The following is a 27,986-nucleotide window of genomic DNA, read 5'->3' on the forward strand; positions in this document are numbered from 1 at the left end:
CGCACGTCCAGTGCCACGTTCCCGAACGTGTGCTGAGGCAGAGGAAACCCCTCTCTAATTAAACCGTACACGATGATTAATTGGCTATACTTATAGTGTAACCGCCCTGGGGTCATTCCTTTCTTAGTAGGCACCAACCGGTGCCAACTCGTGTCCTGTGACAACAAGAGCAGACTGCCACGACAGATTGTTGACTGTCGAGAGTGACCAGGCGATGCACAAGCTCTTTCATCTTGATAACTTATCCAGTCTCGTTGAAAACGAGAAGCTTCGGTAGTTTGAGAAATTGCTAGCACTACAGATGTCCGGACACGCATAGCATTGGCTTTTGGATTATGAGATGAGCGAAGTGTAACATCCGGGTAGGTCGGACACGGACGCCTCCCGTCACTCGTCTTGAACGGGAGCCCAGTTGCGAGGGGAATGCCCGAAGAACTAGACATCTAAAACCTGGAGCCCTTGGATATGGTTATTTTTTGTGCGGCATCGGCACGTTGTTAATCCCGGAACCCGTCGATGCCGGGGTGGGTCCTAGACTCCGGAGGTCCGTAAACTGAATATGCATTTTTAGGATGAAACTTCCATCTTGTACACCTTACAGACGAGAACCAGATTACCAAGAATCTAGAAATTAGGGTGGGAATTCATCAACCTAGCTTGGTTTTTTGCAACCCAAGCGAGACGAACGACAGTCTGCAAGCTGGTTATTATGATCGAGCCATTGACTATTGCTATGGATTGCGTACATCGGTCGGAACTTGCCGTAGAACACATGCAAGCAGCTGTAAGCATTTCCGATCCTTGAGGAAGAACACTCGTTGGATATATGTATGTTTCTTCCAAGCTAGTATTTGTGCATGACTTCATCGGCTGCTTACTTACTATCGCAAACCGTCTCAATGGTAGATATACATGTACCAAAACTTAGGATAGACGTGACTTTATACTAAGACAGGAGAAATAAAAAATTCCAATTAGGCAAAAGATTCAATGCGATGACCGAGACTCGAACTCGGAGCCTAAGCATGGGAAGCTTAGATGTTACCCCTACACCATCATCGCCTGCATTTGAGCTTATATGACACCGGCAATTATGTGACTTATGTACGAGTACGGGTATTGTCGGCTCACGTGCCGTTGGCTCTAGCATGCTGATCTGAAATAGCATACAGCCCAGCGGTAAAGTTTCCTAAAGCGCGCTGGGTCGCCCAAAAGGTCTGAAAATCGGTCTTTAGTCGATCAGTGTCGCGTCTCAGTGTAAACATGACTCCAATAAAGCACAATATTCGATGCCTTTACATCGACGAGTAATCAAACGAAAAGAGAACAAGCAGGAGAGAAAAAAAAATGAGAACTGTGTGTGGTTGTAAGTTGGAAGAGGGAGTCGCGCTGGAAAATTTGCTTGATTTTCCCCTGGACTGACTAGAGCTGTGGTCAGTGCACCCAACAGGACGTCACTGGCCCTGGCAGCGAGACCCAGCCATTCGACAGGGAACATCTTTGTGCGACTTGTTGATGCTTTCCCTAATTTCTCCTCTCGGTATTCTCGATCTGCCCACTCACAGCTATTACTCTCTTTCTTTCGCACCGATGGCCCGATTTCTCGGTCTATAACTCATGCGGTTCTCTGTTTGTTGAAGGAAAGAAAGGCACGGCGAGGGCCAGTATTTGGCACATCGCATAGTCGCCCCAACAGGAACGTGTCGGGAACGGGACCCTCCTTTCTCGCCCAGCAGGTTACCACTCGCTCGGCCTTTTTCTTTATCAATTCCGCCTCACATTTTGCTCCTTAATTCCACGAACATCTCGTCACCTGGAAGGCCCAATTTCCTCTCCCATATGTAGAAAGGTTGTCGGTGATCATCTGCTGCCAAATATGAACAGTTTGTCTGCAATGGAACTGGGAGGTGGCTTACCAAAACTTCAACGAATATGATAGGGATGTAAGTCATAGACTGTGATATCTAGATTGCTTCAAAGAGTGAGCCAAAATAAGGCGGGCAGTATGTGCCACTAAAGCGACATTCAGTCTCGTAATACTCATCGGTGCTCAGGGATCTTAGTGACCGCAGAGACAAGGAACGCTCTGATTTCCGGACTTACTAGAGATAGATCCTACCAGATGAAGAGCACAGGAGTAGACTATATGCATTAGTGACTTCTTGTGGAAGATATTGGGTCAATCAGTCTGAAAAGATCGTGTCGTGGAGTGCGACTTCTCAACACTACTTTACTTGTATCATGACTTCTTTCTCATAGTCTCATCTTTCAACGGTGCGAAGTCGCCGTAAAATCCACTAAACACGAACTTTTTGGAACCCTGAGATTGTTATTCCTGGGAAATAGACACGCCTGTCTGCCTCAGCACGAGCGGCCTGGGCCGATAACAACTTACAGGACCTGGTATCGTAAGTGGGAGGAAATCAAGCCCTTGTATTTTGCTGGACCTGGGTTGTTCGAGGTGGAGACAGAGTTCTGTGTATGATCCAGAAGCATTGGTTACTTTAAGTCACGACAATAACTTTAAATACAATACGACTCAACTGAATCTCTACAATTGCTTAGAGAGGTTGAAGCTATTCCGTAGGCGCTTGAACAATGCTTTAATCGAGCCTTTGTCTCCCATTTTCCAAAATAGAGTAGTGGTCAATGCACCACCTGTTGTAGAGCAACAACCCCTGCTACCCTTGCTACCCCTGCACTCTACCCAGACTGCATTGGCCGCACTTTATCCGAAAAGAATGACAGAATGGAAGCGAAGCTCTCCCCAGGCCTGGCCTGAGGGGCTGAAGTACCTCCGTAATCCCCCCACCATCTCGACTCCCAAAGCCACCAAGCTACAAAACGATATCGTCACCTCTCAACAGCGCATTTAATTTCGCCCGCCCGCCCGCCCATCCTCCACTTTTTGCGAACCGCGACCTCGACATCTCCAACGAGACTCACATAACAACCTCCAGCAATGGCAGCCAAGGGAGACAAGATCGAAAAGATCATTACGCGGCTACAGGCCCGCATCGGCGAGGGCCAGTTCTACGAGGCCCAGCAGCAGACGCGCGTGGTCGCCGCCCGCTACATTAAGGCCGCCAACTGGCCCGCCGCCACTGACATCCTCTACAATGTCGCCCAGTCCCTGCTCAAGGCCGGCCAGGGCGGCAGCGGTGGTGATCTCGCCGTCATGCTGGTCGACGTCTTCCGGCAGGCCGAGCTCAAGCCCGACGCCGCGAGCAAGGGCAAGCTACTCACCTGTTTGCGCCTCTTCCCCGCCCAGGAGCCCACGAGGAAGAAGTTCATTGGGGAGATGATTGCGTGAGTTTTCATGTTTGTTTGATAAGGTCAGGGCAAGACCAGGCAAGCTAACTACGAATCCTACAGGTGGTCCGCCAAGTTCGGCGAGTACCCCGCCGGTGACGCCGACCTGCACCACGTCGCCGGATCGCTCTACGCCGAGGAGCACGAAGCCTACGAGGCCGAAAGACACCTGGTGCTAGGAACGAAGGACTCGGCCGAGGTGCTCGCCAAGATGGAATACGTGTGGTACAAGGAGGACGACTCGCACACGGCCCCGCTCTACGCCGCCCGCGCCATCCTCCCCTACCTCCTCGTCGGCAACGTCCGCGCCGCAAACACGTGCTATCGCCTCTTCGCCTCCTCCCTCAGCGACGACAACAAGGGCCTCGGCGTCCAGGATGTCAGCAGCAACAGCGCCGACCTGCGCATCTTCCCCGGCCTGCCCCTCCTCAACTTCCTCGGACTTTTGTTGCTAGCGGTGCAGCGCGGCGCCCCCGACGCCTACAAGCAGCTCCTCACAAAGTACTCATCCCACATCGCCGAGGTCGGCGCGTGGAACGAGGCGCTTGAGATCATTGCCGAGATGTACTTTGGCATCCAGCGCCCGAGGCAGAGCAACCCGCTGATGGACATGATGGGCAGCCTCTTTGGCGGTGCCGGTGGCGGCGGCGCTCCGCAGCAGAGACGTCCCGCACCGAGACGGGTAGAGGCGCCCACGGCCGAGGGCTTGGATTAGATGACTCGCCACTCCGCCGAATGTGCTTCCAAGCACGCCCGTAAGACTAGACGTTAAAACATGGAGTCTAAATGCTGTGGCGGCAGCGCCGGGTTTCGCAGATGAAAGTTGGGCTATGCATCGCGTTCAGAAAGCACGAGGCAGCTCCGGCTCGGCCTCGTACATCCAATTGTCTTCTGCGAGAGCCGCTACCTTGGCCCGGAGACTCGCCTTGACAGCCTCAAGCAGTTCTACACCGGAAAAAAAGGAGGTCAGAAATCAGTCCGCGTAGGAGAAAAAGTCGGGCACGTAGGGCATAGACTCACCCTCAGGCTGCTCACGAACCGCAGTGTGATTGACCTGATGCTGCTTCACCGCCTCAGCAAGCCTCTGCCGCTCTTCTATAAAATCATAGTTAGCATAACCCTCATAGCTCTATACCCCACCCCCCAAAAGAAGAAACATGAATGAAAGTTAGAACCGCCCCCGGTGCAGTGGGAAACGTACTGTTGCTCTCCTCCCGATCATCCATCGCCGCCACCTCGTCGGCCTCGTCAAACACGAGCGTCGGCAGCTCGCCCAGCTCTACCTCGCCATGCTCGTCGCGCACGACAATCTCCGCCGGCTCCGCCGCCACCGCGGGCGGTCCGCCGTCCGAGAGCACGTCGACATCGAGGCGCAGCGTCTCGGCGGAGGCCCCCGACGATGAACCCCCCGGAGCCCCGGCCGCCGCCACGCCATTGCCTGCGACCGCGGCCGCGGCGGCGGCGGTGCTCGTCGTCGCAGCCACGGGCGCCCCTGTGGGACCTGTCGGCCGCCTCGTCAGGCCCTGGAAGAGGTTCCTCCGGACCTGCCGCCGCGGGGCGCCTGGCGGAGGCGCTTGTCGTGAGGTCCTGTCGGCCATGGGTGTGTCTCTGGACGCAAGGGTGGTGCGGCCTGTGGTTGTTGGGTGGAATGGTGGATTTCGTGTATACTGTGTCTCGTTGTTTTTTTCTCTCTCTCTCCGTCTGTCTTTGGCGTAATTTGGTTGCCGGTAGAGATGACGGGGCCCCTTTCCGTGGGTTTCTTCTTCAGTTTATTAAAGATTCAAGGATGTCGATGCTGCGCGAGACAGGGCCGGACGTGCATAGGGATGTGGCTTGCATTTGTCGTCGTCGGCGTCGGCGCCCCTCTGTTTACTTTCGAGAGGACGAGGGTCGTCCAGGCACCGTGGCGTCGTTACACCTTATCGATAGAGGACCGTGCTGATTGAGACTCTGGCGGGGAAAGGACACGGTGCATTTCAACTGCACTTACACAAGCCTGACTGACTACCTTTGTCGTTAGATCACTAATACAATCACCACTGATACTACCGAATCTTACTTCGTATTTTTCATTAAGGGCATATACGCGTGATATTTTGTGTTACAGAACCATCCTAGCCTGGACATGCATGATTCCCATTACGTATCGTACATTAGAAAACTCCCACAGCCATGATGATGGACGACGTCCAAGCCGTACCCAGTCCCAAATACCACAAAGGAGGAAAACAATAGAAGAGAAAACGCCGAGATATGCATACCCTGAACCGACCTGTCATGACCGCTCAAGTCTCCTTTTTCAATATTGTCCTTGCAATCATGAAAGACCAAAGATGCAGGACATCCCAGAATGCAATGCTCATCCAACACATACCCATTCGGCGAAGACGCACCACCGCGCGGTGCGGTCCGCCAAAACCAGTCCCCTCCACACGCCCTTCTCGGAACATTTGATGATGGTCTCCCACGTACCGCCGTCACCAAGGTCCTCTTCCACTGCTCTGCTGCCAACACTAATTCCCTTGCGCTCCTCCTTGCGCATGAGACGGAGAATCTTGCCGCCGGGAGTCTGAATTGCAAGTTTCGCTGGTTTCTTTCCACCTCCAGCTATCGTGCTCGGGTTCGATCCGCTGGCGGTGGAGGCTGTCATGCTCATGGCTGAGCTTGGTCTTGCGAAAGGAATCGGGCTTGCGCCTCCGGGATTCGACGACGGTGTCATCACCGAGCCAATTCCGCCAACGGAGCTGGGATGCTGCCGAATTGCAAACACAAAAGTGTTGTTTAGAGCAAGGCGTTGGCACTGAGGCTGGACAACGTAAATATCGTGACGTTGTGCATGCGGCGTCGGGTGCCGCGTCACGAACTCATACGGAGGATTCTCGCCCGTGTGGATGATTGGTAGTGCAAAGGCCACCGGGTGAGGAATGTCCTTGATGCTGTGCATCAGGCCACGCTTGCCAGCGTAGATCTTCAACACTCCTTGCCCTTCATCGCCAGGCAGCAAGGCCTTGATTGTGTATCGCTTGGTGCCGTTGAACCATTCCGCTTGGGCCAACGCCCTCTTCTTTACAACTTCACCGCTCTCAAAGACATCGCCATCTGCGTCTCTTGTGTAGCCTCGGACCTCAACCTCAGCAGCGACTTCAATGTCGGGCGGGGCGTTGAACTTGATATGCACCATCTCCAGGTCTTCGATGCGGGTGGCCGCCGTGTTATAGTCGACCATCTCCAGCATGTGTCTGAAAAAGGGAGGGCAAGCGCAAGGAAGGTTGAGAAGGACTTCGTGTGCTTGCGGCGGGCAGATGTGCTGCTGAGCATGGTGTTCGGGAATGTGTGTCCAGCAGAGCTCTGTCGGTCGCGCAAGGAACCACCAAAAGTCGGCCGCGCTGTTGCTAGCGCTCGAGTAGAGATGCCGCCTAGGGTAGGAAGGGCTGGCCATGCAGCAGTCTATCATTCGCCATTCGTTGTCGACCAGAACCGCGTTCCACCAGTGGTTTGCTCTAGGCATGATGTTGTGCTCAGGGATCTCACCGGGCGTTTTGAGATAACCGCGGATGACCTCGCACTGGATGCCAACGGCAGAACACATCTCCATTACCAGGACGGCGTACTCCTCGGCGCTTGCTCGCTTCGACTGCACAACTCTTCTGGTGTCGACCTCTCCCTCGAAGTCCTCTTCCCAAACGATCTTCTCGGACACCCATGTGAAGATGGCTCGCAGTCTCTGGACGTCGCTGCGATAGGGACGGCAGACGTAGGTCGTCGCCACGCTTTGCGCCGTGGTCATCGCCGGGAGACTGCTCACGAACCTCGAATTCTTATCCACTTGGGTGAGATTCAGTGACTGGTAGTCGATGGGATCCTCCACAGGCAAGCCGTCGGCCCCTTCATCACCCTCCATGCCGTCAAACAGCTCATCGACCGGGTTCAGCGCAGGATAGTCGAGCATCTGGCAGCGGTCTTTCCGCTCGTTTCTCTCGTTCTTACTCAAAGAGTTGGACCGATTGACGTCTCTGCGAACCTGAACCCAGTCGACTCCGTTGGCAAGACCCATGTCTCTGGCCGCTTCTCTACCGAAGCCAGAGCTTCCCATGGCGGTCAAGTTTGAGATGCTAGCGTTGGCCGCAGCGGCAACGTTAGGCATGGAGCGGGCGAAAGGTGACGACCTGGGCGAGTCGGCACCCATCGCAATACTGCTGCGCCCGGACGCCACTCCAGTCTTCGCCGTGTCAAGAAGCTTCTTGAAAATGCTCCTTTTCGCGGGTTTCGGGGTGACGAGTCCTCCGAGTCCCGCGTCGTCGTGAAAGCCTGCTTGAGATTTTGACCGCGAAGCCTCCGAGGCGTGACTGCTGTGGTAGGTGACGCCAGTGAATGGAGTTTCTGGGCGCTCGATTTCGGCTTCACGCATGCCCAGGGCGCTCTGGGCACGCTTTTGAGTCTTGCGAGCAAGACTGCCTGCGCTCGTAGCGCTAATGGCGCCGGCTGATGACCCACTCATCAAACTCCTGTCGCTGCTCTGCGTCGTCGAGCTCTGGTTGCCTGAGGAGGCGCTGGTAGAGTTGGTCTTGGTCGTAAACGTCCTGTTCAGCACGTTGCGGCCAATGTCGTAGGCCGACTTCCGTCCGCGAAGCTTCTTCTCTTCTGGTCCACCCATCGAAGATTTGGGTCTCTCGTATAACTGGCCTTTGGGTGGTGGCTTCGGGGCCTCATCCTCAAGGTCAGCCATACTTGCGCTATGTTGATGCATTTTTTTGAGACGACTTTCCATACGTTCGACGTAGTTACTCAGTTGAGGTAGCTGTTCCTTGTCCTCCCGGTGTCCGTTGTGGTAGGATTGATCCCGCGAAGATCCGCCGCTCCAGGTTTCGTAACCCTCGTCCTGCTGTGCTATGCCCATGGATGTCTGGGGTCTTTGGTAAGGATTCTTCCTTCTCGCACGGTCATTGACCATGTTGAAGGATTCGGGTGACCATGGGTCAAGTGGCGGCTCGGGAGTTGGGTCTCGAGGCATGCCAAGGGCGTCCAGCTGTTCTATCACGCCGTCCATTGCCTCCCGCAACGGGGAAGGAGTCATGTGACTGGCTGACGGGGAAGGCGGAGATGGCGAGTGCAGTCTGGATGTCTGTATCGGCGGCGGCCGGTGAGCTTGATAAGAGAGATGTGAGCCATGCCTGTCCAGGGTGGGTTGCCGATCGTCGTACGACGCGGTCGAGTCTTGGCGCATAATATCAAGTCGCTTGTCGAATGAGTTTCCTGAGCTTTGTCTCCCCGCATGATAGCGATTTTCATAGGAAGCATTGGACTCCTGACGAGGGACATCGTGTCGGCTATCGTAGGATATGCTTTGCTTATGCCGCGGCGCTGCTACATGTCGGTGGGGAGGTGGCGCTGGAGGTGGGGGAGAGTCCACTCTTTCTCGAGTGGGAGGACGATACGGCTTGTAGCTCATCGAAGGGGCCGGAGAAACACCTCTTGAGCCATAGTCGTGAGACGGTGGTATGGGAGACTGGCCTCGTTCTGTGTTGAATGAGTTTACTCTCGATCCGTGGCCGTAATCAGCCCCGTAGTCGGGGATGGGTGTCCGTTCTCTGGGAGGAATAGGGGTTCGCTCTCTCGGTACGGGTGTCCTACCCCTCGGGACGGGGGTTCTCCCTCTCGGCATGTACTGCTGCGCGCCATCGTTGAACGAGTTGCCCCGCGATACGTAACCGGTCGGGGCTGGCGATGTGTATGCTCGCATTCTAGTCGAGGCAGCATCGTTGAAAGAGTTCTCTCTCGATAGGAAGGCTTCAGGCGCCGGCGACCGGTCTCTCTTGCTCTGCTCGGCAATCGCGCTGTGGATTGATTCGCCAGAGTGCCCTCTAGGCCTCGGGTGCGGGTTCGTGCGGTAGACTTCAGGCTGTTTTGCTGCCGTGTAGTGCGGCGCCTTGGAGTAGGCTTCGAAGGGCTTTCGGAAAGTCCTTGACTTCTGAGGTGTACTTGGGCTCGGTGTGTCTGCGGGGAGCGGGCTGGCGGACCTGGTTGTCGGCCGGAAATCGGAGGGCAAAACCTCGACAAAGTTGGACGGAAACACTCCTATTGTCCTCCGATCGCGCCATAGCCTGCCTGTCCACCAAGAGCCGTCGCCGGCATTAAGACATTCGATCAGATCGCCCTCGATGAAGCCGAGATCTCGCTTGGACTGTGGGACGGCAAGTCAGTATTTGGGATTCGCTCTTCTCCTGAAGCTCAAAGATGTGCCAACAGACCTCTCCGCCCCAGGAGTAGACCGCTCTGCACCAGCACGGAAATCGAGTGGGCAAGGACGGTGGTGCGGGCACCATGGTGAAGTCGTGATGATCGCGTTGCCGATAGACAGACAGTGCGTACTACCAACCGCGACCAGTTGACAATTGATGTCGAGTGCCTTTGTGGTTGTTTGCAGAGCCCGGCACTCGGCTCGCGATGCAGCAGGTTTATTCGACGCGATGATGTAAGTTGCGATGGGCAAACGCGGCGACCATGCAAAATCGCGGGCGCGGAAACCAATGACAAGGGATAAGAGCGACTCCAGGTTCCTGCAGCGAAGCGAGAGGCAAGCGAGAGAGGAACTCTGAGCTCGTGGGAATTTTTTTGCACTCGCCGACCCTTGGACAAGGTGGTGAGAAATGCAAATGAGTCTCGCGTGCACGGCGACAATGGCCTTGTTGGAGTGGGTGGGTAATCAGGAAACCACGGCGTTGAGGTCCAAGTGTGTGCGAGTTAATGATGGCAGACAAGTGGGAAATCGACTTGTCGGACACGACTTCCAGGAAGGGGATGCGGTGAATGTCAGTGACGGCCGGGGGGTGCGGACCCGGGGCAACCAACAAACAGAGGGGCTCGTTGGCGGGGAGACGTCGGGACTCTCCAAACACTGGACGGGCTGGGGCGCACTGAAGGCAAAAGGCAATCGGGGAGAAGGGACGACCCAGGCTCGAGCTTGCAACGGGTTGCGACCTTCTTGTGCGGCTGGCGTGTCTCCACCGGCGACTAGTGGACTCCCTTGGCGCCGCGCTAAGCCCGGGGTGGCACATCTGTGGCCCCTGGACCTTGGAGAAGGCTTGGAAATCTTTGGTCACCGCCTGCGATGCCGAGCAAGGTGCAAGGTGCAAATCCAAGACGGCCGTCCTGTTTGGTCCTTTTGGGTCGATATTCCCACTCTTAACCTTCTCGTCAGCTTGCTTGTCTGATCCAAGTCGTGTTATTACCGTTGCCCATGGAATATTACGTCGCACATACAGATTCGACAGCGCCGAGTACCGTGCTTCATTCGCCGCCATACGAATAACCTGTGCAGAGGTACCTACTCTACCTTGGCAGATTCGGGAGGGGAGGACCCCTGGCTCCCTACGTCGGCAAAAGGCTTGTCTCCCAGCAGTGAAGGCAATGGCAAGCGGGTATTTCTCCTCCCTAGATAGATTGTGTCCAAGAGCAGGCACTTCGTCTTAGTGCGGGTGACAACTCAGCGCCGTCTCATGGGGTAGGCCCTGCATGCCGTCTGTTGTCTCCTGTCCACTTGCGTTGGCAACCAGATTCTGCAAGGCAACGCGGCTAGTGCACAACCCGCGAATAGGGTCGCACCAAAAACGGACGACACCAAGAGAAGAGGGAGAGGGAGAAGTGAGAGAGAGAGAGACACTGACGGGCGTCTTCTCTCTGTTGCAGGTCAGATCAAGGTCATGCTCGCATCACGCTGGCATGCAAACGACGCAAGCTCTCACACGACAGGTCTGCTCTCTCAATTGGTGACCACACACTGCATTCTCTCCTGCTCTCCTGCATATCAATCACTAAACACCACACGCACTACTACTACTCTCGGCTCTCCCCCTACATTTCGTTTTTCTTGTTCGCGAAACTCACGATGCTTCAGAAACCGCGGCTTTCGATCGGCCTCTTTTCGTTTGCTTTTCCGTCGCAAGACCGGCTGACTCGCCCTGGTCCATAGTACCCCTGGTGCTATTTGCGGTGCCCCGAAGCTCCCCCAGCTATACCAAAACGGAAGAAAGTAAACAAAGGGCCCGAGCTTTGCGACGAAGCACCAACAACTGACCCGACCGACCGAACGCCCACGGCCAAGGAAAAAAAGAGAGCACCTTGACTTGATCCTGGACGCCCGCCCGCCCGTGACGACAAGCGACAAGCCTGCTGTCCCAAGCAACCCGTCTTGTGTCGATCCGCTTGCTTTATTAAACCCATTTGCTTTTTGGTCCGGCCTAAATATTACAAGTCAGGCCGTCCTGTCTGACAGACGACAGCCCCATTCCCTGGATACCCATTTCTTCTTCCGAGACTCTCTCCCAGCAGCCCGCCGCTTCACTTGCGCAACCCTTCCCTCGAAATCCCTCGTCCTAGGACTCCGGGTCCAACGTTGCCAGCTCCTCCCTCTCTCTCTTACTCCATCTCTGCTGCCGGGAACTCAGTTGAGCCACTATACCGATTCAATGACGTCCAAATCGGCCGCAATGGCGGACGAGGGGGTTGCCGAACATTATCAGGTACTGGAGGAGCTTGGTCGTAAGTCTTGCCATGATCCCGTGCTTTGCTTCGCTGGGCAGTCGCGCTGACATGGCAGTCAGGTGGAAGCTTTGGTGTCGTTTACAAGGCCATTGAGAAGGCCACCGGCGAGACCGTTGCCATCAAACATGTAAGTTGGCCCATCCTCGGCCTGGCGCTTCCAGAACTTGCCTAACAACCACCCGCACAGATCGACCTTGAGTCCAGCGAAGATGACATCCAAGAGATCCAAGGCGAGATCGCTGTGCTGAGCACATGCGCGAGTTCTTTCGTCACGCAATACAAAGGCAGCTTTCTGCGCGGCCACAAGCTCTGGATCGTCATGGAGTATCTCGGTGGCGGTTCATGTCTGGACTTGGTAAGCCATTATGCGTAACAGATCTGCCGGATCCTCTTTAGTTAACATTCCTCAGCTCAAACCTGCCAACTTCGCCGAGGTCCACATTGCCATCATCTGCCGAGAACTTCTTCGCGGTCTCGAATACTTGCATGCCGAAGGCAAGATTCACCGAGATATCAAGGCCGCCAATGTTCTGTTATCCGAGACAGGCAAGGTCAAGTTGGCCGACTTTGGTGTCGCCGCCCAGTTGACCAACATAAAGTCCCAAAGAAACACTTTCGTCGGCACCCCTTTCTGGATGGCACCCGAGGTTATCCAGCAGGACGGTTATGGGTTCAAAGCAGACATTTGGTCCCTTGGCATCACCGCCATGGAGATGGCCAATGGCGAACCCCCTCTAGCACACATTCACCCGATGAAGGTTCTTTTCCACATCCCCAAGAACCCGCCCCCCCGCTTGGAGAACAACTTCAGCAAGGACTTCAGGGACTTTGTCGCCCAGTGTCTCGTCAAGGACTCGGACCGCAGACCTTCGGCGAAGGATCTCCTGCGTCACCGGTTCATCAGATCGGCAGGTAAAATTGAGGCTCTCCAAGAGCTCATTGCTCGCAAGCAAATGTGGGACGCCAACCAAAACCGCAAGTCGCACCCCATCTTTTACCAAGAGACGCTACATACCATGTCGCATAAGGAGGACTCGGATGAGTGGGTGTTCGACACGGTCAAGTCGGTGGCTCCCAAACGCCCGAACGGTCATGCGCGAAAGCCGTCCTACTTCGCGGCGGAGGAGGCAATGCGCCGTCTCGACCTCAAGGACGCTCCGCTCGGCCCTTCGTCTCCCGCTTCCGGAACTGTCCGCCGGTCAACTGTGCGCCGCCAGCCCTCGGGCCGCCAGGCTTCGGGCACACAGATCCAAGCAAACGGGTCACCTCGCTCGACCGTCGCCAGACGACCCCTTCAGCCAGACATGTCGTACGGCAACTCTGGCTCCTCCGTGCGGCTCTTCCGCCGGGTCCCCTCGGATGGCTCTACCACGGCCTACGAGGACACTTCTCCCGAGGGAACATTTGGCAACGAGAACAAAGCACGGCCGCGGGCCTCAGCAGTCGAACCTAGCAGCAAGGAGGCATTGCTTGGCCGGCGCCTTTTCAACAAGGCCCTGGATCCCACTCTCGCCGAACTTCACGCGCAGACGTCAGGCATGCAGAAGCGGGAAGCGCTGGCAAAGCTCACGGATGCGTTTGCGCTCCTGGATTCGGTTGATCCCGAAGGTGCCTACCATCTGATGCAGAACCTGATGACGGCTGTCTCGCAGGATACCAAGCTGAGCACGGCTTTGATGCCTGAACAGTCGATCAAATTCCCGTCGGACGAAACGCCTCAGGGGACGGTCATCATCAGGAGCGCGGCGGCAACACCTTCGTCGGGAAGCCCGAACAAGCTCGTGATGGCGTCAAACAACCCGCACTTGAAGAGCCATAGGAGGCGTAACGGGTCGATTGCCACACCCGAGTCGGCCGACAAGGACCGCGAGAAGGAGAAGACGGCCGTGGAGGCCAAGTATCCCGGGCGTCCGCCCCGTCCTGGCATGGAGCACTGCAAGCAACTGTCTGATGTGCTCTACGGTCGTTGGACGGAGGGATTGAGAATTAGATGGCCAGCAGTCTAATCGCAGCCTCGATTGGCTCAAGATGACTGCTGAAAGGGAGGGGACATCTCAGAAGACTGGCACAACATTATTACTCATGAGAACACGCTGTATGATGAGAGTGTACGACCGCGTCACAGCATACTGGTTTGGACAGCACACAAAAAGTATTGGGAGAGAGTTTATCCCTTTTTCGACATTCGGCAAATTGAAAGGTACCCGGGGTTGGATTTTTTATTCGAAGAAAATGATGATGGACTCCCGGTTATGTAGCTTTCACGACTGATGATATCTACACGGCTGATGCGGGGTTTGTCTGCGTTCATGGGCTTTGGCGTTTTGGGATTGCTTTGTTTGGCATTACTTAGATACCTCGTAGGTAGCGTCGAGATTGCGTCTACAATAAAACCGATTGCGCAACGCTTTTTTAGGTCCTCCGTTATGTGAATTGTTGCTAGGAGATTCGGTCTCCCGCGGTCGACTATGATTTCAACACCTACGACTCCGGTTCCGGTTCCGGCTCAGGCTCAGGCTCCAGTTCCGGCGCTGTGCTTTTCATTGAGAGTTTGATCCTCCAGTTGATGAACTCGTCCGTCAAGACGTCTCCATGCCCGGCCTCGTCGATCTTGAACACCTCAATGTTCGGTTCCCCAGCCCGCCTGCGTATCCTCCACACGCCGTCATCGTTGATGGTCTGTCGTAGCCCTGTCATCCGGTCAACAGACTGTTCTTCACAGGCAATGGCCTCCATTCCAGAGCGGACGGAGAGAAAAGAGGGGTGCTGAGAGCGAAGGGAGGGAGGGGCGGACTCACAAACGAGGAACTCGGCGGCAAAGTTGACGCACATGTCGGCGTTCCACGTCGCCTTGCCGCGGCGCTGCACCGTGTCGGGGATCTTCTCCGTCTCGATCTCCTCGACGCCCGTGAGGATGCCCTGGCGATTGCGGAAGCCGACAATGATCTTGGGGACGCCCAGGAGGAAGGACTGGATCCAGAACTTCATGAGCTTGCGGTGGAAGTTGTCGACGTCGCGGTCGTCGCGGATGGCGAGGCTCGTCTTAAGCTCGACCCAGTTCGTGGGCGCGCCGGGCTTCACAGGCTTGGAGTCCCAGACTTGGGTGTGTTAGCGGGTTTCGTGCGTGGGCGGCTAGGGATGAAGGCTTACCGGCGTCGACTTCGCCCCCTATGCAAATAACGGTTTGCCCGATGCCTGTTCGGACTACGGAGCAGTACTGGGCCTTGTTGTTGACGATCTCGCCGTCCCTATTCTCAATGTATTCTCTGGGGGTGTCGCCCCAGGGGGCGGGGAGCGTCGCCAAGGTCTCAAACTTGTAGCCTGTTCCATAGTAAGCTTCTTTCCTTGCGGACGGGGTTTGCCTCATACCCCAAAACTGCATCACTTCAGGAGGAATCGGTCCTCGTCGCTGTGACGCATTCTGTTGCTTCTGAGACGCCACCTTATACTCATGGTTCTCTTCTATATATCTAGGTGAAAGTCAGTTTTGTTTCAGTGGGCGTGGCGTTGCCGAATGGCATACATGCAGTCCTGGGTCGGGTCAGCTCAGTCGACGGTTAAGCTAAGGGAGTTGTCCATGCGCACTTGGTACAGCGTTGCGTTCATCTCGAAGCTAGCTCTGCTGTCAGTTTCTGCTTATCCTGTTTGCACTGAGGCACAAGAGACTGACCCGTCGCGATCCTCGAAAGGGGATGCCATGATCTGAGCGGAGGTTAGCAAAGGGTGAGCTGGTAGCAGTTGGGAATTCCTACCTTGGTCATCATGCCACGCCATGTTACAATCTGCGCGTCAATTTTCTGCCCCGTCTCTTCTTCATGGGCTTTGATGGTCTTGAGCAATGCCCCTAGGTGCTCGGGTTTCGAGTCGTCATGCTTGATGAAGCTGTCGTAGCCTTTGGACAGATCGGCGCCAAGGGCTGGCGTATAGTAATATCTCAGTGACGAGTCGCCGAGATGAAAGTCATGGTTGTCGTCGTATGAGAAGCAAGCAAACTCCTGGGTTATATCAGAGGAGGCACTCAAATGATTGTAGGTGAAAGCAAAACTCATGCGACTAAGACGTTGGCTTTCAAAGGACGAATGCGTGCATACCTTTGGTCGTTTGACTGGCTGGCTTGCAGCGTAGAATCGCCCAATGGGCTGGATAGAGAAACGATCTGACATGACAGTAGATGCTGCAGTATACTGTTTCAGATGAGATGAGAACTAAGCAAGGCCTCCTTTCAGACGCGCTTTTATGGTCAGGGGACCGGGGTGAAGTACGGACTCGGTCGACGGTTCCGGTCTCAGCATCGGCGTCGGGAGTTGCGAAAGGAGCGTCTGCGGCGCGTGAGGTCGGCAGGACGGGTCACCTGCATTGCATGGAGCCGTCCGGGGGCGGCGGGGAACCAGCTTCGGCCGCTGAAGCGAGCCACTAGAAGCCCCAGGCCAGATCCAAACATCGCTGAAACGTGCATGCGGATGGCTGGGCTAGAGCCCGTCCGAACCCCCTAGCTAGCTGCAGTGGGATGCCAGCACTTTGACGAAGCACCGCCGCCCAATTCGACCTCGACTTCGACGTCTCGAGAGCCTCACTTCGATCCGGCCACGACCACGACCACGACCACGACAGCATCAACGACACGAGCTTTGGGGAGCTGCAGCACGCCGCTCATTCGGACCCCTCTCTCCTTCGACAAGCTCCTCCAAACTCACCGACCCTGCGATACCCCGATCCGCGATGCGATCCCCCTCCCTCCTAACCGTCTAAACCGCTACACACACCCGCACCTCCACCATGTCGAACCGGTACGGTGGTGGTGGCTACCGCAACGGCAACGGCTACGGAAACTTTGGCAGGCGTGAAGAAGACTACGACCCGTACGGCGATGGCTACACTGGCAGCGACAGAGGCGACCGGTACGCCGTAGGGTCCCCGCCGGCCATAAACCCCCCCGGTCACCATCTTCCCTTCGAAGTGGCGGACCGCCGCCCGTCCGCAGCCGAGAGCGCGTCCAAGAGACGAACGCCGAACGGCAGATTGGCCAGGTCCTCGAGCATATCAAGCTGGAGTGGCCAGCCATGTGCCAGACTGACTGTGTGCCCGTCCAACTCGCCCTTCAGCTCCTAGACACTAGCTCCGTCGGCCGCGCACACGAATACAACAAGTTCCGACAGACGCACGACTACCTACAGAGCTCCCTCAAGGGCATCGTACACGAGCACCACCAGGGCTTCAACAGCTCCATCGGAACCTTCCACAAGATTCAGGGCAGCATACAGGCGTCGCAGAAGAGAGTGCGCGCACTCAAGGACTCCCTGTTGACATCCAAAGTCAGCCTGTGCACGTCAGACCCTGAACTCAAAAAGCTCTCGGCTACGTCGCAGTCTTACGATGAGCTTCTCACAGCCCTGAATGAGCTTGAGGAGCTGCGCTTGGTGCCGGACCAGCTGGAAGCACGCATATCTGAGAAACGATTCCTGAGCGCGGTCGAGGTCCTGCAGAATGCGCTGCGAAAGCTGCGGAAACCGGAGTTGGATGATATCGGCGCCTTGAGCGATCTACGGGGCTACCTTGCCAACCAAGATACGGCGCTCATGGATATCCTCGTTGAGGAACTTCACGAACACTTATATCTCAAGTCACCGTACTGCCAGGAGCGGTGGCAGAACCTGGCCAAGACACAGGGTGCATTCAAGGAGGGCAACTACGAATCGATCACCATCACGCCCTTTCATCAAGTCCTGGACGCCATGGACTTCGAAGTGCCGGTGGCCGAGGATCCAGCTAAGAATCCGGAGGCTGACACGTTCTCCTACGTCTCTCTGCTGGTGGAATCTCTGAACAAACTGGGGAGGTTGGAGATGGCTGTCGACACTCTGAAGCAGAGACTACCCGTCGAGCTGTTTACCATTGTCAACGAGACGCTTAGAGAGGTCGACCAACGGCACCCCAGCTCATTGCGCGGCGGCTCTGCCAATACTCAAGGGCTGCATATCTACGGCAACCGGGAAACGCAGATGAGAGCGGACGTCATCTACGACCTGCTATGGACGTTATTTGGCAAGTTTGAAGCCATTGCAGAGGGACATCGGGTACTCCACGAGTCGATCAAGGCGCTCATCCGGCGGGAGGGTGCTGGAAATAACAGCGCGTTGCTGGGAAGCTTTAAGGAGCTGTGGAATCTCTATCAAAACGAGATTCGCTCCCTCTTGCACAACTATGTCACAACAGATGCCGATGTGTACCAGTTCAGCACATCACCCAAGATTGGCACTAACATCAACGGCAAGAAGGACGCTGCTCGGGAACACCTTTTCAAGTTTGCCGAAGGCGACCCGAAGGCTGTGGACATGGCCACGGAATACGAGGCTCTGGAAAGCATCATCCGGGCTGCTGTCCCTGGTTTGACGGACACGTCTCGCAAACCTGGCGCTGACAAGAAGCGACCGGGGCTGGATATCGGCAACACCAAGAGGGGGGGAGCGGCGGGATGGGAGAATAAGCAGACGACCGGCACATACAAGTCCCTCGTTGAGCCCAGCGTCTTCAACATGAGCTTGCTTCTCCCGCCTACACTCGTCTTTCTCCAGCGCCTAAAGATGATTGTTCCCCCAGGCTCAGACCTTGCCACTAGCACACTGACGTCTTTCTTGGACAATTTCCTGGTCAACGTGTTCCAACCTCAGCTCGACGAGACTCTCGGCAAGCTCAGCGACACCATCTTTGGCGAAACCGACACATTCCTGCAAGATCAGGAATGGACACAAGTTGCCAGGCGGCCCGTCTTCAAGGGTACAACGGCCTTCTTTGCCATTGTCACAGCCTTCTGCCGCATGCTCGGCACCATTCCCCACGACCAGGCCTTGAGCACGCTCATCATTACTCAAATGATGAGATACTACGATCGCTGCTTCGGGTGGTACAAGTCGCTCGTGGGCAAAACCCAGGCACAGGCCGGCGAGCCCACGAAGCTGCGCATGTCAGCGGCCATGGCCCTGGAAGAGGGCGAAGTCCAAGAGACCATCAAGCAGCTGTGGACCTCCGAGACCCTGGAGCGCGAGCTCTTGGAGAAGGAAGTCGGCCTGCTCATTGTGCAGACAAACGAGAAGCGCATGGAGATGGCCGACATCATCCAGGACAAGGACACCATCTCGTCGCTTTGTCTCTTGTACACCAGCATGAAGTGGCTCGCGGTCAAGATTGCGAGCCTCCGTCACATCACCCGCAACGAGGCCGACTCGTCACGGCCACACCTGAACCGGGGGTCGAACAAGCGGTGGACGCTTATGAACGACCCCAACAAAGCCACCAGCGAAGATGGCCCTGTGTACCTCCCCATGACGCAGGAAACCGTCCAGTACGTCTCCTCACCCAATGCACTCCCGTTCCTTTTTCGCTAACAGAACCCAACAGGGCTTTCGACGGCATCGTCTCCTCGTTCGAAGAGCTCGCCGCCACCGCTCTTCTGACCCTCCACATGGAAATCCGCTGCGAGATCATTTACTCCCTCCGTACCGCCCTCTCCACAGACACGGCCCCTACCTCCTCGACCAGGAAGTCACCGAGCCGGACCCGCAGATCCTGACCCTCAACTCGGACCTCGTCCTCTACGACGAGACGATCGCGCGGTACCTCCGCGCCAAGGAGACGGCCTTCATCCGCACCGGCCTGGGCCTGCTGATCAACGCCTACCTCGTCACCAACGCGGCCTTCGTCTCGCCCATGAACGCAAAGGGCTGCGGCCGCATGCAGCTTAACATCCTGGTACTGCAACAGAACCTCAAGAACGTCGAGGAGGGCGTCGACCTCGCGCGCGCGTCAAACTACTTTGCCCTCTTCGACAAGGGGCCCGACGCCATCGTCGACAAGGCCCGCGAGGACAAGGACAAGGACGAGCACGCCGACCCGTCCGATACGTTCAACTACGAGGAGCTGCGCACCCTCCTGGAGCTGTGCTTCAGCGAGCAGCTCGCGAACCCGGAGCGGGGGATCGCGAGCGCCGCCAAGAGGCAGATGGCCGACAAGATGCTCGGGCTCAGCGAGCACATGTGGCAGACGTAGGCTGACGGCTTCATGGATTGATGGTTTGGGGACGGGTCGGTCACTCATAATGGTTGACTGGATGGGTTTAGACATGCTTGCAACTTGCGAGGAGTTTGGGAAAGGGAGGGGCGTGTGTGTTCATCATCATCCGGGCTTGGGCCTGCTCGCCGGCCCAGTCAGTCCCGCACGAGGCACAGACGGCACGGCAAGACGTCGCCGTCAGATGATCTCGAAGCGTCATGCATGCAGTCTTGACAAATTTTGGGGGGGTATTATTCTTGTAGTCTATAGCCTTTTTTTTTTTTCAATGCCAGCAAACTTTTCCCTAACCACATGTACACAACACGCAAATCCGTGATTTTTCTTTTCGACGTCTTCCTTGACTTGCTTCACACGCACACGCCCGTCCGCCTTACGAGGAAGCAACGAGATCTCTCCCTCTGTTGATCTGTACCTTCTTGTCCTCGCCACCGCTGACGATGCCCCACGTCTGGTCCCATGCGAGGCCAAACACCTTTGCGCCCTCGCCGCCGGCGGGCACCTTCTTGCCCTTAAGCCACTCCCTGCCGATGCTGTAGACGGCCTCGCTGGCGCTGCCGCCGCCCTCGTCCTTGGTGGCGGGCCGCACGCTCCGCAGGTCCCAGATCTTGACGGTGCCGTCGTGCGAGGCCGAGGCCAGACTGTAGTCGTTGTCCGGGGAAGGGGCGAGAGCCGAGACCATGTTGGTGTGTCCGCGGAGAGTGAGGACCGAGGTGGCCGAGGCCGAGGCGCGGGGGTCGAGGAGGGCGACGTGGCGGGCGGCGGAGCCCGCGGCGACGAGGGACGAGTTGCGCGGCATGGGCGCCAGACAGAGGAGAGGGTGGAGGGTCGTCAGGGTCGAGACGACGGAGGCGGTGGTCAGGTCGAGGGTGCGGAGGGTGTGGTCGGCCGAGACGGAGTAGGCGACAGTCGCGTCGGTGGGGTGGAAGGCGGCGCCGGTGACGGAGGCGTCGGCGTGGGCGGGGATCATGGCGAGGGCACCCTTCTGAGGCACCGTGACGGACGAGTTGGAGAGCTTGGCGCGCTTGACGCTGCTGGCGTGCGTGGCGGGGATGTCTTCGGCGTCGACGTCCGGGCTGCCCTTCTTGGACGCCAGCCAGAGGCCGACGCGGCCGTCGGCCGAGGCCGTCAGGAGCTTCTTGGAGGGGCCGTGGACGTCGAGCGAGTTGATCATCTTCTTGTGGCCGTGCAGCTCGAGCGTGGGCTTGAGCTCACCCGAGAAGCGGTCGGCCAACTCGGTGTACTTCCAGACGAGGACCTTCTGGTCCAGCCCGACGGAGGCGATCTGCGACGAGGAGAGGAACTTTGCGTCCGTCAGGAGCTTGGCGTGGCCGCCGGCGCGGGCCGAGGGGGACGTCGCCAGGCACTGGCCGGAGCCATCCCAGACGCGGACGAGGCCGTCGTAGCTGGCCGAGAGGATGCGGTCCTGGCCCTGGGCGAGGGCGTCGCCGGACCAGCGGCCCGCGGCCGAGGTGGCCGAAAGAACGTCGACGGCAGCGACCCAGTCGTCATGCTCGAACGAGGCCTCGTAGACGGGGGGCAGCAGACTGCGGACGTACTGCAGGGTGATGGTCGTCTCGAGCGAGAGGCCGTTCTCCTTAAGGTATTCTTCGATTGTGGTTCGCAGGAAGGTTCCGTTGACGAGGAAGTCGAGGGGTACGGGCGACGACGTGTTGAGCATCGACTCGGAGTTCAATATCCTTGAGAGACCATAACGCTTGATGTCTGGGGGGGGAAGAAGTATGTTAGCCGTCGTTGAAACGGAGCAGCAGTAAATTGGGCTCCCGCTGAAGTTCAAGTGCATACCTGCGGGCACAATCAACTGCCTCTTGCTCTCGTCCAACTGGAGATCTTCGTGCGTCGTCGTGAAGTTGACCTTCACCTGGGCCGCTGAGGACTCCATTGTGGCTGGTTTGAGCTCTTGAGGTATACCCAGGGCTTTCTTGAATTAGTCAAGTCTGATGGCGGGTTTCGAGAGTCAATTGTAGATCCGGCGTCCCCTGCGAGAAACTGCGTAACAAAAACCGGTTGTTTGAGTGTGGATTGTGCTGTTGAGAAATGCTGAGTGCGAGACAGGACCTTTCCCCGTCCAAATTTTTTTGACGCTGGTTGTCAGCCTTGCAGAAATCTTTAACCCCGCCGTAACGGGTCTACCCAATCAGTGCTTCAGCGCAAAAAGGGACCGCTGCTAGGCTGAGCAGTGCCCCGCATCCGCCTGTGCCAGGGGCATCGAGAGCCACTAAAGTGGAGCTACTGGGGGCCCAGCATACGAAATGGAATCCGCATATGGCATGGGAATCGTACAAATAACGTAGAGAGAATCTAGGAAAGTGTGTAATTCTGCATTGAGTGCTGGGGATCGAAAGCCTCCTAATCTGCTATCCACGAGACCTTCACCCGATCCATTCCTAACCATGGCCTTTTGCGTAATCATACAAACTGAAGGCGTGCTGCCTTGAAAGTCAACCGAAGGTCCGCCGCTTGAGCTTCGAGACGAGTTCGACCTTTCTGAAAGGACTTAGACTTCGTTTGCAGCGACAACTTGCTCCTTATTCGCCTCCAAAATGAAGGCTTCCTCAATGGCTGATCGTCGCCGGAACACTCTCAGCCATCTTTCCCCCCATCGGCGGAGGAGGGCGTCGCGTTGGCCGGCGCCATCCATTTCCTCCATCATCTCGTCCTTGCTGCCCGAGGCCCAGCTCACCAAAGCATCATCCATTGCTCTGAAGAGATCACGCATGGCTTTTGTCTCCCTCTCTTTCGCTTCTTCGTCCGCCTCGGCTTCCTTTGTCAGCAACTGTCTGACGCGCCCTGTCACCTTGGCCACGGTTCCAAACACCAACTCAAAGACATGCGGTTGCGCCAAGGCGTCACCCGAAGCCTGTCCCTCGACGTGACTGCTGCCCACAAGAGCCCAGTCGATGACTGTGATGGGAAGCAGAATCGAGTAGTTCAAGAGCTTTTCAACAATCGAGATGGCAACGCCGGGCTGTGCCGCCCAGTACGACATGACTGCGGTGATGATTTGGGCCTTAGCCACCTCGGATGCCGCGCCAACATCGAGCAGACGGTCCTTGGTGCGCTCGATACACGCCAGGACGTGACTGAGCGACTTGGATCCAACCCAGCAGACAGCCGTGACAAATATGTCGGTGCTTGTCACCAAAGGATCCAGACTGCGCTCTATCGCAAGTGAGTGAATCCGTTCAATGATCGGCTGGAACTCTTCGTCCGGCGCTTTGCGTCTCAGCAACGCGGCGATTTCGCGACCCTCGGCAGCAAATGGAGTGCCTGTTATCTGTTAGATCCAAGGAATGTCACCAGGCACAAGGTCGTTACTCACTGTCGTCGTTGAACTTGAAATCAGGAACATCCTTCTCCTTCTCGGGTCCAATCAGAGGTTGGTAGGGCTCAGGAAGCGTACCCTTGATACGCTGGGCGAAACTGAGTCGGATTTCCTTGTCCAAAGCCCCAATTATGAACGCCTTCTGGGGATGCAGGTCAGGAAGGTAAACATCGTCTACCCACTCCGTCCACTTCCAGGTAAAGCCAAAGTTGCTGAGGTGATGCGAGAACCAGTCAACGAATCTCTGCGAGAGTTCAAGGTCCATACGGCTCGAGTTGCGGTACATATGCCGAATTGCTCGACCCAAGCTGGGTGCGATGGCTGCGGGCGCAATCTTGCAAGCCTCGGTAAGGACCGAGTGGTAGTAAACAAGCTTGTGCTCAGGAGTGGGAAGTTGAAAAAGCTGCGAAAAAACGGCATCGACGGCTACATCCTCGGGCTTCCACGTTGAGCGGCCAGCCTCAATGTCTCTAAGTCTATCAAAAGGGGTTGCTCGCTTGACAAAGGTAGTGTCGGAGAAGTAACAATCTAGGTCAATGAGATACCGTGCAGTGACGTTACGGTTGTAGTCAAGAATGTTAATAGTATCAACCAACCCGTCTCTGACCAGTGAGGCAGCGATGTCCGTCACAGGCGGCACAGACTCGACGTCTTGATTGCTGTATACTGAGAAGTATACTTCGGGGAACAAAGGCCGAGAGCCAGCAACGATCTTCTCAGGGACCGAGATGGACGGGAGGTTGTGCTTTGTGGCACTGTCCAGCTTCTCCTGTGCCTCGATCTCCTCTAGTGGCAGTTTCCAAGGTCTAGGAAGGCAAGAAAGTTCCCAGCCAGTGGCCGCTTCGCGCTGAAGCTGCTTCTGAAGCAATGCAATCACGCTCGTGGAGCCAGTTGGCTGGTCCTCCTTCTCGGGAAGGTATGGATCGATCAGTGCCTGGAGCGCATGAGGCTCCGAGGCAATAATTTCCGTCTTGTCCATGAGGTCGGCGGCCTTCTGCTGCCACTGACCGGGAGCAGCTGCCATGATGTACGGAATCGTGAGAAGAATAATCTTGACCAGCTCGGTACCAATTGTCTACACCATGTTAGCTGTCTCGAGCAGCGTCAGAACGGAGTCTAGGGTGGCGCCTACGTCATCGGAGCTTGCGGTCTGCAAGTCGACAGCCCGGCCGAACAACTCCTCGAGGACGGGGAATATTCCCTCGCCATCCAGGGAGCTCTGCAAGCAAGCCAACAACTTTAGATAGAGCTTCACGTCCCTCCATTCACCGGATTGAATCTTCTCCTGCGTCGCGGCGCTCAGCTTCGCAAGGATCTCGTCTACAATCTCAGGCTTGAGCGTGTTCACCAGGAGAATTACGCCAGCAACAAAAGGCGTCTTGAGTGGCTGCTCCAACGCGAGCTGCAGGACGAGACCGATGAAGCTTTCACGAAGCTCAGTGTCCTCTGCGTTGTCGGCAACGACGTGGGCGATACCCTGGACCTCCTCGTGCCATCGGCGGAGAGGGGATTCGGCAAGAGAGAGGAGCTGTCTGCGAACCCTTACGGGTAGAGGCGCAGTGTCGATTCTTCGTCGCGACTGTCGGTGATCATTGTCGTCGTCATCTGTTGCCGCCAGAGACGGTTGGTGAGCTTGCGCTGAAACAGGCAAATGGTTCAGCAGAGGAAAGCTTACCTCGATACCTTCTCTTCCTGTTGTTGTATCCTCCGCCTCCGCCGCCGCCGCCGCCGCCGTGGCGCCTTCTCTCGTAGTCGCCCATGTCAATAAGCTGCGGACGCAGTGATTGCGTAAGGTACCGTGGAGGAGCAAGATGTTTGTAAAGGCCAATGGGTCGGCCGAGGTGAAGCTCCTGGTGAGTGTTAGTAGCCTCGAAGTAGGATCCGTCAAAAAGTTATGGCGGAAGGAGACAAGCTTCCCCTGCTAGCAACGCCTGCAAATAGGTGGACTGCCGCGTCGATTGGCCCTGGGAGCACCTGCTCGTGAAGAGGCGGCGCATGGTTGCCTGAGGCAGAAGATGCTCTGGGGTACGCAATGTACTGAACCAATGGTAGCTCCCAAGGTAAGGTACCTAGCCAGGTACCAAAGCTCAGTTTAACCCATCTTTTCGGTAGTAAAAGATGTGGATGGCACTTACTCGTCCTCTGAAGTCGTTCCGGAGCACTTTTGGTGGCACCTGGAAACGAGAGGGGACAGGAATAACGGTGATGAAGCAGTGCCTTGTGTGAGAGAAGAGTCAAGTGCCTAGCATTTATCCTGCTCGGCCACTCAAAACCAGATTCATAACATAAGCATTCTTTCCCATTGTCTGAGCAAAGTAGCCAGTCCCAACCCTTTTAATTGACCTCCTTGGCTCGCCATCGTTGCGTCGCCATGAATAAACAGAGAAATCTGAAATCTTTTCCTCGGAATCATGCCTAATACCAATCCAGACCTGCCGCTCACTTCCCAACAAGTAGGAGAGGGCATCCCGACTCCATGCCTTCCGCCGTCCTCTGCCAACAACCATAAGAGGTTTTACCTCCACAGCATCCTTAGCAAGTCCTCCACGCATCTGCCGAGTGCTGAGAAGCCATGAAGCCCCGCCGGACCTTACGAAGTGATGAAAAGACGAGAAAAGGGTAGGCTTGGACCGTCCATACAACCGCCTGCCGTAATGTAGGGAAGCGTTTTCGGTAACATGAGGAAGAACAAAGTGAAAGCCATCTTGGGTCATGTATCAGAATGTGGTCCAGGACGTCGCCTTTTGCGATTTGCAGCGATGCAGCCCCCCAATCAATCGGTTAGCAACATGTCGCAAAATCAGGAGACATGCCTAGGGGGTGGGCGGTTCTTGCCACGCCTCCTCTGTGCCATCGCAGGACGGTTGACACTTCGAGAAGCGCAAGCAGCTCGCACAGCCTCGCCAGTAAGCCCCTGCGCTTTTAGCGATCGACGCAGCTCAGCTTCCGATCGTCATTGCACATTCAACATCTAATCATCATTTGGTCGGATCTTGGGTGGAGGGCAATGCCCCTGCGCTCCATGCACGAATTCCATCTCGGTATGCGCTGGTCGAACAGTAGGTTTGCGGCCGAGAATAGTCGGGGACGATCCACGAGTGCGCTGAGTCCCTGGACAAGACCTCGGCTTGCTCAATCCAGTTTGGCCATCATGTCCGCCTTCGGGATCGGAGTAAAGTTGTCAATGTCCAATCCTCTTCCGGCCAAGACGGGCTTCATGTGAGGGGGCACCAGCTGGTGGTTCAGGTTCGGGGCAATTGAAAGTTCTGTAGCTGTGTTAGACGCTGCGCTACCAACGCGATCTTCAAGTTTAGCACGTACCATGGCGGGTAAAGTCAAACAGGGGGGGTAGGTCCCGAATTTCTCCGCTCTGGTGTCGGGAGTCGGGCAGTCTGGTGTTGGGGTCTCTCAGCTCGTCGAAGAACGGATGAATCATGGCTTCGACGGCCGCTTGTCTCTCTGTCGGAGTGTACTCGAGGAGGCGCGCGATCAAGTCGATCGCGTTCGCATCCGCCTTTCTGAAGACCTTGGCAAAGGGATGCGGCTTGATTTGCGGGAACTTGTGTTCCATGTAGTTGGGGTTCATCGTGCGGATTTGCTCTCGTGTAGGCGTGCCAAGGACCTTGATAATTTCGACGAGCTGGTCGATGCCTGATTCTCCGGGAAAGAGAGGCTGTCCGAGCATGAGTTCTGCCATCACACAGCCGGTGGACCAAACGTCTGTTACGCATAAGTTAGGGTTGGAACGCATCGTCGCTCGAATTCAGTTGGCTTACCAATCTTGGTGGTGTAGTTCGTGGCGCCGAAGATGAGTTCTGGCGCTCGGTAGTACCGTGAACAAATGTACGACACATTTGGCTCGTTCTCGACCAAGATCTTGGCGCTGCCGAAATCGCACAGCTTCAAAATGCCTGACGTGGGGTCAAGAAGGAGGTTTTGAGGCTTGATGTCACGATGGCAAATGCCTTGAGAGTGAATATAGGCAAGAGCGCGGAAAAGCTGGTAAATGTAGAGCTTGACTTCCAGGATGGGCATTGTCGTCTTCATCTTGTTGAAGAAGCGGGACGCGCGGTAGACCGTCTCGGGCACGAACTCCTGAACAAGGTTGAGGTACACCTCGTCTTTCTACGCTGGGTTAGCCAGGGGGCCCTCTGGTACCGGGCAAGGCGCCTTACACGTTCGCCATTGGAATAGTAGAAGGCCTTGAGCTGTACGATGTTGGGGTGCCGGACGATCCGCATGATCTGAAGTTCACGGTTCTGAAGTTGCTGTCAGCACACCGCAGCTGGAAGGCCGACAGGGCGAGTGTCACAGACCTTGAATCGCTTGTCTTGGAGGACACGCTTGATAGCCGCATCTTCTCCTGAAGGCGAGAGCTTGGTCTGGAAGACGACGCCGAAAGAGCCGTTGCCCACAATCTTGCATTGTGTATATTGGAGGTCTCTGGTCTCTCCAGTGATTCCATCCTGGACCTTCTCGCGAATAACCTCTGGAGCGCGCGTTAGCATGGCAGCGAAAGGTTGCTGGTGGGAATTGCCACTGCTTACCTCCCATCCTGAGAGTGTTAAAGGCGGCGGGGCGATTCTGCGCCATGGCTCGGAAGGTGTTGTCAGCACGGCAAAAGCCCTGCTATTGTAGGCCGACGTTGGGCGAAGTGAGGTCGGCAGGAATGAGGGGTAACGGATTCGAAATTCGAAGGCGAGCCGTGATGGGCAGCAGGGGA

The 27,986-nt window shown here is 56.3% G+C and overlaps 11 protein-coding genes and 1 non-coding gene across 12 annotated transcripts; 3 read left to right on the plus strand and 9 right to left on the minus strand.

Annotated features, from left to right (window-relative positions):
- Positions 1-991: 991 nt before the first annotated feature.
- Positions 992-1,062, minus strand: ColSpa_tRNA_047. The gene has a single exon. It is a non-coding gene; the product is annotated as a tRNA-Gly (tRNA).
- A 1,900-nt stretch (positions 1,063-2,962) lies between these two features.
- Positions 2,963-4,027, plus strand: ColSpa_00880 (golgi to ER traffic protein 4; the record flags this gene model as incomplete). The annotated part of the gene is made up of 2 exons (XM_049267092.1): positions 2,963-3,309; positions 3,376-4,027. 2 exons carry the CDS (start codon positions 2,963-2,965, stop codon positions 4,025-4,027), a joined length of 999 nt encoding a protein of 332 aa, XP_049123049.1.
- A 126-nt stretch (positions 4,028-4,153) lies between these two features.
- On the minus strand, positions 4,154-4,910 carry ColSpa_00881 (uncharacterized protein; the record flags this gene model as incomplete). The annotated part of the gene is made up of 3 exons (XM_049267093.1): positions 4,154-4,257; positions 4,333-4,407; positions 4,514-4,910. The coding sequence occupies 3 exons, from the start codon at positions 4,908-4,910 to the stop codon at positions 4,154-4,156; spliced, it is 576 nt and encodes a 191-aa protein (XP_049123050.1).
- A 761-nt stretch (positions 4,911-5,671) lies between these two features.
- On the minus strand, positions 5,672-8,359 carry ColSpa_00882 (cytokinesis protein 3; the record flags this gene model as incomplete). The annotated part of the gene is made up of 1 exon (XM_049267094.1): positions 5,672-8,359. The coding sequence occupies one exon, from the start codon at positions 8,357-8,359 to the stop codon at positions 5,672-5,674; it is 2,688 nt and encodes an 895-aa protein (XP_049123051.1).
- Positions 8,360-8,757: 398 nt separating this feature from the next.
- On the minus strand, positions 8,758-9,635 carry ColSpa_00883 (cytokinesis protein 3; the record flags this gene model as incomplete). The annotated part of the gene is given in 3 exon segments (XM_049267095.1): positions 8,758-8,829; positions 8,849-9,493; positions 9,561-9,635. 3 exon segments carry the CDS (start codon positions 9,633-9,635, stop codon positions 8,758-8,760), a joined length of 792 nt encoding a protein of 263 aa, XP_049123052.1.
- A 2,163-nt stretch (positions 9,636-11,798) lies between these two features.
- ColSpa_00884 (serine/threonine-protein kinase TNNI3K) lies at positions 11,799-13,859 on the plus strand (the record flags this gene model as incomplete). The annotated part of the gene is made up of 4 exons (XM_049267096.1): positions 11,799-11,850; positions 11,913-11,980; positions 12,041-12,208; positions 12,264-13,859. The coding sequence occupies 4 exons, from the start codon at positions 11,799-11,801 to the stop codon at positions 13,857-13,859; spliced, it is 1,884 nt and encodes a 627-aa protein (XP_049123053.1).
- Positions 13,860-14,334: 475 nt separating this feature from the next.
- On the minus strand, positions 14,335-16,016 carry ColSpa_00885 (decapping nuclease RAI1; the record flags this gene model as incomplete). Its single annotated transcript, XM_049267097.1, has 5 exons — positions 14,335-14,951; positions 15,004-15,323; positions 15,524-15,555; positions 15,606-15,848; positions 15,945-16,016. 5 exons carry the CDS (start codon positions 16,014-16,016, stop codon positions 14,335-14,337), a joined length of 1,284 nt encoding a protein of 427 aa, XP_049123054.1.
- A 613-nt stretch (positions 16,017-16,629) lies between these two features.
- Positions 16,630-19,896, plus strand: ColSpa_00886 (putative exoglucanase type C; the record flags this gene model as incomplete). The annotated part of the gene is made up of 3 exons (XM_049267098.1): positions 16,630-16,751; positions 16,835-19,192; positions 19,365-19,896. The coding sequence occupies 3 exons, from the start codon at positions 16,630-16,632 to the stop codon at positions 19,894-19,896; spliced, it is 3,012 nt and encodes a 1,003-aa protein (XP_049123055.1).
- Positions 19,897-20,290: 394 nt separating this feature from the next.
- On the minus strand, positions 20,291-21,820 carry ColSpa_00887 (ribosome production factor 1; the record flags this gene model as incomplete). Its single annotated transcript, XM_049267099.1, has 2 exons — positions 20,291-21,642; positions 21,724-21,820. The coding sequence occupies 2 exons, from the start codon at positions 21,818-21,820 to the stop codon at positions 20,291-20,293; spliced, it is 1,449 nt and encodes a 482-aa protein (XP_049123056.1).
- Positions 21,821-22,435: 615 nt separating this feature from the next.
- Positions 22,436-24,287, minus strand: ColSpa_00888 (nuclear cap-binding protein subunit 1; the record flags this gene model as incomplete). The annotated part of the gene is made up of 2 exons (XM_049267100.1): positions 22,436-23,208; positions 23,261-24,287. The coding sequence occupies 2 exons, from the start codon at positions 24,285-24,287 to the stop codon at positions 22,436-22,438; spliced, it is 1,800 nt and encodes a 599-aa protein (XP_049123057.1).
- A 51-nt stretch (positions 24,288-24,338) lies between these two features.
- ColSpa_00889 (uncharacterized protein) lies at positions 24,339-25,023 on the minus strand (the record flags this gene model as incomplete). Its single annotated transcript, XM_049267101.1, has 2 exons — positions 24,339-24,901; positions 24,939-25,023. The coding sequence occupies 2 exons, from the start codon at positions 25,021-25,023 to the stop codon at positions 24,339-24,341; spliced, it is 648 nt and encodes a 215-aa protein (XP_049123058.1).
- Positions 25,024-26,395: 1,372 nt separating this feature from the next.
- Positions 26,396-27,856, minus strand: ColSpa_00890 (protein kinase gsk3; the record flags this gene model as incomplete). The annotated part of the gene is given in 6 exon segments (XM_049267102.1): positions 26,396-26,552; positions 26,605-26,983; positions 27,040-27,388; positions 27,439-27,531; positions 27,544-27,752; positions 27,811-27,856. The coding sequence occupies 6 exon segments, from the start codon at positions 27,854-27,856 to the stop codon at positions 26,396-26,398; spliced, it is 1,233 nt and encodes a 410-aa protein (XP_049123059.1).
- Positions 27,857-27,986: the final 130 nt, after the last annotated feature.

Source organism: Colletotrichum spaethianum, assembly GCF_022836535.1.
Source record: "Colletotrichum spaethianum MAFF 239500 DNA, contig02, whole genome shotgun sequence".
In the NCBI taxonomy this organism is placed as follows: domain Eukaryota; kingdom Fungi; phylum Ascomycota; class Sordariomycetes; order Glomerellales; family Glomerellaceae; genus Colletotrichum; species Colletotrichum spaethianum.